We start from the raw sequence: 11,439 nt of genomic DNA, 5'->3' as shown, positions 1-11,439 counted from the left end.
TTTTGGACTCCATTCTGGAAGGCAAACAATCATTATTTAAAAACATACTAAAAGGGATAAAATACACCCAAAAGAATGCACAAAATACACCCAACTGGATAAACAAAATACACCCAACTTGATAAACAAAATACACTCAACTGGATAAACAAAATACATCCAAGTATGTTACTTACTTTTTGGCTTTTTGGGTGGGTTGTTTTCTTGTTGAATCCTCTGAGTCTTCTTCAGTCTCAGACTCAGAGGTAGAATGGTCACTTTCAGTTGTTTCAGTCTCAGATGATGATGTTGAACTTGTCTTCCTTTTTTTGTTTTTTTGGTTTCTTCTTTTTTTTTTTTTCTTTATTTCTTTCATTTTTTCCTTTGTTTTGGCCATCTTTACAATCCCCTAAAACATTTAAAATTTTAGTTAGCATCATTCAGGTAAATAAAATACACCCAAGATATTTTGTTCACTTACCATATGTTCCTCCATTTCTGCCCTCATTCTTTCGATCAACTGCTCTCTAGTCCAGTTGGCAATCCAGGGTTCTGGAGGTCTTTCTGCCCTCTTCTTGTCTTTATTTTTTGATAGATGAAAGTAAACTATCATCAGGGCAAATAGGCAGCCGTCAATTGCCTTTTTCTTTTTTAGATTGTAATCTGTTATGCCCTTGATGATAAAATTCAAAACATGTGCTCCCCAGTTCCGCTCTGTTATTGTGTCCATCTTGAAAATTGGTGCCATGTGCACAGGTGAGATTTTGGTTATTGTTGTTGGTAACAGGAACGCCATCTGTATATAGAGAATGAAAATTCTCTTGAACATGAGGCGATCCTGTTCATTATCAACACCAATAGCCATCATCTCATCTGTAAGATTTTTGAGAGTTTTACCCTGGAATCTTCTAAAAATTTGTTTGTCGTCTTCAGAAAGATCCTTATAATTGACTTTCTGAGGAAATAGATCTCTTACAAAAAGGAAAACAACATAGTATGAAAATCACTTGAAATACACCCAAGCAACACTTGAAATACACCTGAATATGGCTCATATACACCTATGTTTGTAGCGAGTTACCTGATGCGTTGATGCCAAGCAACCCCTATTATTTTTGGTCTTACTTTAAAAGAACCGCAGCCGGTTTCGAGTCTGTTTTCCCCTAATTTAAAGGAGTTAGCTAACTCCTTTAATATTTGGTGATGCACCCTTAGCGGCGGGATGTGCATCAGGCCACCAAATCCCAAATCCCTAACAATTGTTTTCTTCTCCTCGCTCATATTTCTGAATTTCTCACTCAACAAATGGGTTGCACACTTAAGGTCTTTGGTTTGCTGTAAACAAAGCAAAATTAGAGTCAGATATATTTCTATTATGAAAAACTGATTTAATCTAAGACATATATTTGTTCTTACATTTTTTTCAGCTTGGTTTCTGCCTGCCATTTTTTCTGAAATGAAAAATACACCCATAGATATCAGTCAGATACACCCATCAGCCACATACACCTATACGGTTTCTCATAAGTATTTAATTAGATCAGTTCAAAATGATGTTTCAATTCACTCAAACATGCATAAATATACAAGGTCAAGCAACATTACAAGGTCAAGCAATATACACCCAAGGATAAGCAATATTTAGAACACTTGCAACAGTTGATTATATTACATTATATCAGTTCAAAAATATACACCCAACAAATTATGCCATATACAACCAACAAATTACTCCATATACACCCACCAAATTACGCAATATACTCCCAAAAATCAGTTACGAGAAGAACTAGAACAAGAAGAATAGTAAAACCTAGAACAACTAAGAAGAATAGTAAAACCTAGAACCAAGAAGAACAGTAAAACCTAGAACAAGAAGAACATTAAAAATAGTAAAATGAGAGCTAGAACAAAAAGAACAGTAAAACGTAGAAGAATGTAGAAGAACAGTAAAACCTAGTTCTTCGATTTCGAAATGTGGAAAATCTACAAGATGAGTAAAATAGTAACGTACCTTGAGTAATATATCTTCGTTTTTTTGGAGATTGTTGATGGAGAGTTCTATTTTGTATTGATGGTTTCTGCTAATCTTCGCGACGAGTTCTATCTCTTCACTTTCGAATGTTGTTCGAAAATGGACGGTTTGTGTTTTCTTCGAAGGGCTTGGAGAAGTGGAAGAGTACGTCGTTAAGGAGCGCTTTTTGCGAAACGTAACTGTTGAGTGGTGCGCGTGTATTTTACGCTCCATTCAAAGGGAGTGACTGCCCGTGTGAATGAAGTCTGGGCTGAAAACTTGTAACACTTGTAGAACTTTTTTGTTTGTATGTGTAGCAGCCCGTTCAAATATATATTTATTTACCTAAAAATATTTCGTATGTATTTTTTATTGGACAAATATTTTTCCTCCTAAGTTAATATTACGTAAGTTTTGATTTCTTTATCCACTAAGCAGCATGTAGGTGCTTCCATTCCATGAAAAAGAAGAAACATGAAAAAGAAAGAGGGCGTTAGTTGAAAGAGCACAATCAAGTTTGATGGTGGAAAATGAAATGCAAATGGATGGTGGACTAAACGATCAGCACACGAGTGAGCAGTGAATTCAGATGCATATCAACGACAAACACAACAAGCTCTTAGCTTCCTTCCACCCATGCATGAAATCCTTCACATTCATCATCATCATAACCTGCTTACTTCATGTGATCACAACACACATGCCCCACATTCTGATAAGGCTGAGTATCACTGACACGTCAGCATATGACATGATAATATATTATGAACACGTCACCTTAGAATTGTTACACGTAAGCGACACATCAGTATATAATTATCACTTAAACATATAGCTAAACTATATTTAATTTAAAAGGTAACAAAATTGATATAAATTAAATGTTAAGTTTAAACAGGGACGGATTGGGTGGCATCGGCCCTCAAAATTTTGAAAAACTATATTTACATATAAGATATGTTTAAAAAAAAAATATTATGTAATTTAATAATTTTATATATATAATTTTTTACTATATGATAAATTTATGTCTTAATTATTTAATTTACTAATATTTTTTATTCAATTAATTTAATATCATATTTTTAAGTTTTTGTATTTTTTAAATTAGTTTTTATATAATAATTTCTATATTTATTTAAAAAAAATTATTTATTTTTTTATATTAACACATTTATCATTTATATTATTATATTAATAATGATTTACGTAGTTATATTTTAGTAATCATATTATGTATTTTAGATTTTTTTATAAAAAATACTCATTTATTTTTTCTAAATTTATGTGGTTAAAAGAAAAAATTTTATAAAAATATCTTATATCTTGTATTCTATAAGGATACTGTATTTTTCAAACAGTTAATAATTTATAATTTATTTTTAAAATTTTTTAAAAGAATTAATTTTAATTAATAAGATATTTGATAATTTTTAACTAAACACGCTATAATTTATTGGTATTTTATACTTTTATAATAATATTAAAAAATAAAATTATAAAAAAAATTATAATTATATATATATATATATATATATATATTAATAAATTTTTAAAAAATTAACTCTAATAACTATATATTAATTATTTTTATAAAATAAAAAAAATTATCTAAAATTCAATCCTTTCATATTAAAATTTCTGATCCCTCCTGAGTTTAAATATCAATTTTTGTTATATATACATAGTGGGGAAAGCATGATGATGAAATGCACAGTGGATCTTTCACCTATGCATAGAGTTGGCCCTACACAACCTTCTTTTCAATTAGTAGACGAAGCACTCCAAAATCCCTTAATCCACTTATTGCATTCCATGCTTTTTCTCATTTAATCATACACCCTCAATTTTCAAGTTGAACACTACTTTTTCATATATTGTTTATCCCTTTCAATTCATATGACAAGATTGATTTTTTTTTTTAGAGAGTATATATTTCTAACAACTTTTTTTATATTAAAAAATATTATTTATATATCAAATACTCTTGATATTAGTCACCAAAAAATACTCTTGATATTTATATGAAAATATAATTATTATTAATTAATTGTATATTTAAATATTATTTATTAAAATACAAATTTTAATAGCGAGTTACAAAAGATATGGCTAAAGAAAGAAGATACATATAACATACTATTTGAAGGGAGTGTATCATGAATGATGATAGCATGCTTTTGATGCATACATTACTATGTTGACTAATTCCAATGAACATTCTGATTTATGAGACATTATGGTACTCATTATAGTTGTGCCTTCCTTGGCCAAAGCCTATTAATTCCTCTCTTTCTCTTTATCTCTATCTTTCTATCTATAATAATTCTTTGTCTCTTAGGATTACTTGCATGAAACTTCTAAAGCATTATTCACTGTCAAGCCTCACATGTTAATTCATATATGCATGCTTGTTCCAGGTGTTTCTGCTTCTTCCACTTTCATCAATTGGTAGAAAGTTACTGCTTCTGCTTCCTATGTCATTAATAGTATATATGCTTTGAACTGGTATGTTTTCTTTCTTTCTTTCTTAACAATTTCCAATGCATGCTTGTTTGGTGTTTGATGAAAGTCCTTGTAATTCTGTTAGCATAGGTATTTGATTTGAGCATATTGTAGTTGACTTATTACTTCAGAGCCAGTTAAAGGCTTTATACTATATAAAGATGAAACCACTTTTGTCAGGTATATATGTATAAAAAATATTATGGAAAAAAGTAGCATGAGTGAAGTAGATTCTGTGTTTGTAAAAAGTTCCAAGAGAAAAAAGGACAAAAGGAAAATGATAAACCTTCTTGTGGAGGGTGAGAGGGAGGTGAAACTGGGAGAGAACTTTATATATTGGAGAAGGGAATTTACCACTCAATTGGCTAAATGCCTTGGTGAATGCGTGCTATTAAAAAATAGGGAAGTAATTGATTCTAGATAGAGCAAAAGCTAGTTGACATTTAGCCATACACTGTTTCTTCTGAATTTTCGGCTATGATAATGAATTGAGGTATGTGAGGATTCCTTATAAGAAAAGGGTGCCTTGTAAGCACTCTGAATCTGATCATGTACCATCTTATTTGGAAGAAAATTATGTGTGTGAGGGGTTTCTTTCTTCTGTTTGAAAGCAATAGGTGCTTTGCCTTAAAACAAAGTGGCTTTTTTGCTTTACCAATAACATCTGTTTGTGAAGAGATAATACTCAATTTGGTCCCTGAAGTTACACTCGAACCTCAATTTAGTCTTTGAAATTTTAATTGCCTCAATTTAGTCCCCAAACTTTTCAATTGACTCTGTGACGGAAACCACTGTAGGGACTAACATGATTAAAATTTGAAAAGTTCAGGGACTAAATTGAAGCAATTGAAACTTTAAGGACTAAATTGAGGCTCGAGTGTAACTTCAGGAACCAAACTGAGTATTTTCTCGTTTGTGAAAGCATAGACCAAAACTAGAAGTCATCAACAATTAAAAGGAGGGGGGAAGCCTAGCACTAGGATCATATCTTCTTTAGTTCTGTTGCTTCCCTTTATAATGTTTCTCCTAATTTCAAAATTTGAAGCAAATCTAACACAAACCATGTCTTTCTGTCCCAATCGAACTGTCACCATTGAGAGTCCTAGTACTAGAAATCCAATTAATCGACTCAACTCGACCCATCTGAACCTTAGTACTATCTTGACCAATCTCATGGTGGAGCACAAGTCATGTCTAAGGAGTTGCTTTTATGTCACAAATTATTCTGAGCTTTTTTAAGTAATTGTATAAATTATAAGAATTGGAAGAAAAAAAGAGAGACAAAGAAAGAAAGTGGAAAAAAGTTTGGCTCCAACCTTTTCTCGGTTACTGTATACTATAATGGAAGGGTAAGATATCTAATTAAGAAGACCATCCTTTGGTAGAGGACCACTACCTGGCCAATTATAGGTTTCAATTTGAGGAAAAGAAAGTCTACATTCAGTTTATAATTATATATCAAAGTTCATTGATAAAGAGAAAGTAACTAAACAAAGTAACCTCACAAAAAAATAGGTTGAATGATCTTTGCCTGAGGAAGTTTTTTTGGTCACACACTAGCTGTTTGCTTGGTGCATCCCTTTCTCTCTGATTTTCCACATCATTTTGTCAAATAATCATTTAACTTAAAAGACTGCCATGCGTATTGGTACATATTTTACTTTGGATTTATGTACATTCTGATCCAACTATGTAAGCACTGTAATAGCCTCAATATTATTTAACTCTAAGTTGTAACCTAATGTTTAATTTTCTAAGTTTTATTTGTAGCAACTTTATTTTTTATGTTTCAAATAGTGTTGTTCAATTCGGCCCACGGTCAAATAACTGACGGAAACTGCTGACGTGGCACTGTCCATGTTAGATACATGAATACCATTTTTACCGTTCTATAAAACATTTTAGTGGTAAAGTTTTGCAATTGATATTTTTTAGGTTTTAGTGAATAATATTTGAGTACAAAATTTGCCTCAACTAAATCATGTAGCCATGTTTAATTCAGTTACAAATAATTGGACCACCTGGTATGCACCATTCACCTAATCTCTCAATTTGTCCACCAAACCAGGTCTCAATGTTGGTTTTGGATGCATGGACAATTGTCCATATGTATGCAATAATGCAAGTCCTGTTTATGATGGTTTATTTTATTTTCCAAGAAAACAAAAACATACAGAGAGCATAGTTATATGGTCATTTGAATATTTCCCTAAATGGAAATATAAACTTTAATAATTAAATTCAAACAATTATAAAATTGATGAAGAGAAGAACAAGTAATGCTTCACTTTTTACCATGTCCAGTGAAATTAGCACTGTCGGCACTACTACAAATTTAGTGGTGTATCTAACAAACATGGTAAAAAGATATTCTATAGCATTTTGCATCATCAGTGTCCATTTTCTTTTGTTGTTGACTTTTGTTTTCCTATTTAATATTATTATAACTTGGGTTTATGAGTTTATCTATCTTGTGCCCTAAGGACACATGTTAAGATTACAAATTGAGAAAGTTTTTATTGGAAATATAAAAAAAATTCTCCAATGCATTTGATTTGCATTTATTAAATGAAAAAATTTAAAACCTTCTACTAATAGTAAGCTTATCATGGGCACATGTTAGCTAAACCCTTATAACTTATATATCATCACTCATTTCCATTTGCTTCTATATTTCTTGTTACATATCAGTGACTCAATGTTATTGTACATTTACCTAATCTTAATTAGTTTCATGTAATTAAGGTTACATTATATATACATATAATGTGTAAAATATTGTGTCGACTCACATATCATCTACGATATTTCATGAGTAGTTTAAAGTTACTTCCAAATATGCACAATATTCTGCATAGTAGCCTTTATGAGTGCATGACAGCAAAAGCCTGATTTTATTGCTTTAATTTCCCCTGTATTATTAATATGTAGTTTGAGGACCCATCTTTTTATACATATAAGATCATTGTGTGAAGTTATATTCAGATGAATGAAGGAGTCAGAATCACAGCACTTGTCAAATGAAAGTTGAGGTAAGGCTTTCTTGCATATCACTGTTTTGCTTCTACATTTGCTACATCTTCTTTTTCTCTTTCATGATAGTGAGGACATGACATGATATGTGGATTCATGTCCTTGATCTCTGAACAATCATACTGTCACTGAAGTTTCTGTTTTTCAGAATTGAATCAGTGCAGGCTTTGTGCTACAAGTTTTTCTTGACCATTGGCATGTGTGTGTAGATCAAAAACAAATAGAAAAAATGAAGTTCATGAAACTTGGGACAAGGCCAGATACTTTCTACACTGAACAAGCTACCAGGTTTTCATAACAATCTTTCCTCAAAAGGCCCACATATTAATTATGTTTATGTATGTATATATGTATCTACTTGCTATATATAACATTCATAAATTGACTTGTGTTTATCATAAATGCAGGACTTTGGTTTCAAATATAGCTGTAGACCTTGTGATAAAAATCAATGATATTACTTATTTGCTACACAAGGTATTGTAATTAAGGTTGAGTTTGATGTGTGTTAATAAATCAATAAATAACATCAAAATTTTTATCTTTGTTCAATTATAATTCTGCTTTTCGTTAGCTGCAGGCTCCGCTTCTTCCTAAATGTGGTCTTCTGCAACAACTTTGCAGTGACTTCAGTGATCCTGAGCCTGTTTCTCTAGAGCTTCATGATATACCCGGAGGCGAAAATGCTTTTGAACTCTGTGCCAAGTTCTGTTATGGCATGTCAATCAATATTAGTGCTCATAACATTGTGCCAGCATTCTGTGCAGCTAAGTTCCTCCAAATGAACGAATCGATCGAGAAGGGTAACTTTGTAGGGAAGCTTGAGGCTTTCTTCAATTCTTGTATTCTTGAAGGTTGGAAGGACTCCATTGTAGCAATTCAGGCCACTGATAAGTTACCACTTTGGTCAGAGAATCTTGGAATAATAAGAAAGTGCATTGATTCAATTATTGAGAAAATTCTCACACCCTCACCACAGGTTAAGAACCTAAATAACATATTTTCCTCACTTTTTCTAATATTTCTTCTTAGGAAAGATTCATGCATAAATCCAAATTCAGCACCTCATATTTAGATTCAATTTTACATATGCAAGAAACTTTTGTTAGGACATTATGTGCTTAATAATGATTGGTCTTTGCAGGTTAAATGGTCCTACACCTACACGAGGCCCGGTTATGCTAGAAAACAGCATCATTCTGTCCCAAAGGATTGGTGGACAGAGGACGTGTCAGATCTCGGTATAGATCTTTTCCGGTGCATAATAATGGCAATCAGATCAACATATGTGTTGCCACACCAGCTTATTGGTGAAGCATTGCATGTCTATGCTTGCAAGTGGCTACCTGGCCTCACAAATATTAGAAGTTCAGGAAGTTCACTAGCACAGACCGAAGAATCAAAAGCGAAAAACCAAAAAATTCTTGAGACAATTGTAAGCATGATTCCTGCAGATAAAGGATCGGTTTCAGTTGGCTTCTTGTTGAAACTTCTCAGCATTTCGAGTCATCTTGGCATCTCGCCAACGACGAAAACAGAACTGATAAAAAGAGCCAGCATACAGTTTGAGGAAGCAACGGTGAGCGACTTGCTCTATCATTCGACATCTTCTTCGGACCGGAATTTCTATGACACAGAATTAGTCCTAGCGGTTCTTGAGAGTTTCTTCAAGTTTTGGAAGAGCAAGCCCCCTAGTGTAGTTGATAACAGACAATTCTTGAAATCAGTCAGAAATGTTGGGAAGCTCATTGATTCCTATCTTCAAGTGGTTGCAAGGGATAATAACATGCCAGTGTCAAAGTTTGTAGCTCTTGCTGAAGCCGTGCCGGCTATTGGCCGATCAGAGCATGATGATCTTTACCAGGCAATCAACATCTATCTTAAGGTGAATTATATATACATTCTTGTGAATTTGTGTGAGCTTGTTGAATTTTCATGATTTCTTTCTTGGGATTGTTGGCAGATGCATATGAAAAGGCATAATTCTTGTTTTGGTTGGCATTGCCTATTGTAGTTGTAGACACTCCATTCAATATAAACACATGTTCAAGGAATCAAGGCTAATGAATTTGTGATAGAACACTATAGATTTTAATGATTGAAACATAAATAGAATCTGTGATAGAATACTATAACATCGGTAGATGCGGCATATCTAAGAATTCCTCATGGAAGAGAAGAGAACACTATTCACAATTTCACATTCACACCAAAACTACATTCCTTAGGCATTAAGCTACTTCATTAGATGCAATTTAGCTTTATGGTACATTCATGATAATGGTTTTAAATTAAATACATAAACAGGTGCATCCTGATCTTGGCAAGGCAGAGAAGAGGCGCTTGTGCCGGATTCTACAATGCCAAAGACTGTCCCCAGAGGCGCGAGCGCACGCAGTTAAGAACGAGCTTCTGCCACTAAGAACAGTGGTTCAGCTTGTCTACTTTGAACAAGAGAAAGGCTCTAACAATAATAAGGCAACAACAACCACAACCATCAATCATCACAAGCTGCAAAAATCACATCATGATTTACTTCAAGGAGCAGCAGCGAAGCGGCCGGCTGCTAGAGTCGCGCACGACACACAATCTTTAGGCATAAACAAAGAGGAACTCATGAGAAGAATGTCTCATGCCGAGAGCAGAGAAAAGGTTCAAAACAGAAGTAAAATATCAGATGGTAAATTGGCATTGGAGATTGAAAAGAAGATGGTTATAGGAGGAGGAACAAAAGAAGAATGTACATCAGGGTGTAAGTTGGAATTGGTTTCAAAGAAAAGCATGAGAAAGGTAAGGAGTAATAAATCAGAACATGGCCATGGAAATGGAAAATAGAAAAGTGGTAATCATAATAATAAATCCTTTGAAGAACTCAGATAAAAACTCATCTCAACCTTCCAATATGTTCAATTTGTAAAACTTACCTCAATTCTTATTATTTCATTTTGTGTCATAAAAGAAATGTAAGAAGTGTATGATCCTTTGCACTTTCTATCTCTCTTATATTAATGTTTATTATTCCAAGTGGTCAATGCTACAAATATAATGCAGTTGAATTCTTATTGTGTGAGAGAGATGATATTATTATGGACTTTGCTAGGTAAATAATGACTTTTGTGAACAATATGAACAATGGACTCTAAAATTGGCCCAATAAAGTAAAAACACACTATACCCTCAAATTACTCACCTAAATCTTAATATTAGTACAATCATCCGCACACTTAAGTTGCGTTTGTTTCTGAGAACAACACAAGATAAAACACTGAGAACAAGACATAAAAAACAGAGACACAAAATTTTGTGTTCTTGTATCTTGTTTGGTGATAAACTAGAACAAATTATAAAAATATAATTTATTCTCATTTTTTTTTTCATTCAAAAAATTTGAGACGAAAAATATAATTACAAAAAATTAACAAGAATAATGAAAGAAAAAATAAAAAAATAAGTTGTGTCCCTTGTTAATACTTCTGTATCATTTCTGTCAGAATGGATACAAAATCCACTAATTCATTGTCTTTGGACACACATTGTCTATGTTCATGTCTCTTCTGTCAAATACGATTTTGTGTCTCTGTGTTCCTGTCTCAGTGTCCTGTCTCTCTAAACAAACGCAGCTAGTGAATTGAACATTCGATATATCCATTGTTCACATTGTTTAGTATTTTCATTATCTACTTATACTTTTCCTATTATTATTTGGGCAATCTCAATTTGCATTATTTACAAATTCATAAATAAAATATGGGTTTTGCTAACTTGTGTCCTAAAGGCATGGGTTAAACCTATTATATAAAAGAAAATGTTTTATAAAAGTTATTGCAAAAATGAATTTTTTATCAGTGATTAAATATGTCAAAAATATTAAAAAAAATATTATTATATTTTTAAAATATGCTCTTAGG

The 11,439-nt window shown here is 32.4% G+C and overlaps 1 protein-coding gene across 19 annotated transcripts; it reads left to right on the top strand.

Annotated features, from left to right (window-relative positions):
- The first annotated feature begins 4,087 nt into the window (after positions 1 to 4,087).
- On the top strand, positions 4,088 to 10,555 carry LOC107638737 (BTB/POZ domain-containing protein At5g47800). 19 transcript variants are annotated; one of them, XM_021120644.2, is made up of 8 exons: positions 4,088 to 4,235; positions 4,414 to 4,501; positions 7,484 to 7,530; positions 7,741 to 7,819; positions 7,939 to 8,008; positions 8,106 to 8,510; positions 8,676 to 9,416; positions 9,839 to 10,555. In XM_021120644.2, exons 4-8 carry the CDS (start codon positions 7,761 to 7,763, stop codon positions 10,364 to 10,366), a joined length of 1,803 nt encoding a protein of 600 aa, XP_020976303.1. In that variant the 5' UTR covers positions 4,088 to 4,235; positions 4,414 to 4,501; positions 7,484 to 7,530; positions 7,741 to 7,760; the 3' UTR covers positions 10,367 to 10,555. The 19 variants fall into 19 exon arrangements, with proteins under 19 accessions (XP_020976303.1, XP_088339900.1, XP_020976302.1 ...); XM_088483774.1 differs by having other exon boundaries at positions 7,680 to 7,819; XM_021120643.2 differs by having other exon boundaries at positions 7,460 to 7,530.
- Positions 10,556 to 11,439: the final 884 nt, after the last annotated feature.

The sequence above is a fragment of the Arachis ipaensis genome, chromosome B4 (genome assembly GCF_059453495.1).
Source record: "Arachis ipaensis isolate K30076 ecotype BB chromosome B4, ASM5945349v1, whole genome shotgun sequence".
In the NCBI taxonomy this organism is placed as follows: domain Eukaryota; kingdom Viridiplantae; phylum Streptophyta; class Magnoliopsida; order Fabales; family Fabaceae; genus Arachis; species Arachis ipaensis.
The sequence above is the reverse complement of the archived record's forward strand: the minus strand, read 5'-3'. Positions and strand labels throughout refer to the sequence as shown.

Coding starts and splice junctions, on each gene's coding strand:
- LOC107638737 (XM_021120644.2), top strand. CDS start 7,761: ATGAAGTTCATGAAACTTGGGACAAGGCCAGATACTTTCTACACTGAA. Junction 8,009..8,105: donor TTACTTATTTGCTACACAAG/GTATTGTAATTA, acceptor GCTTTTCGTTAG/CTGCAGGCTCCGCTTCTTCC. Junction 9,417..9,838: donor CAATCAACATCTATCTTAAG/GTGAATTATATA, acceptor ATACATAAACAG/GTGCATCCTGATCTTGGCAA.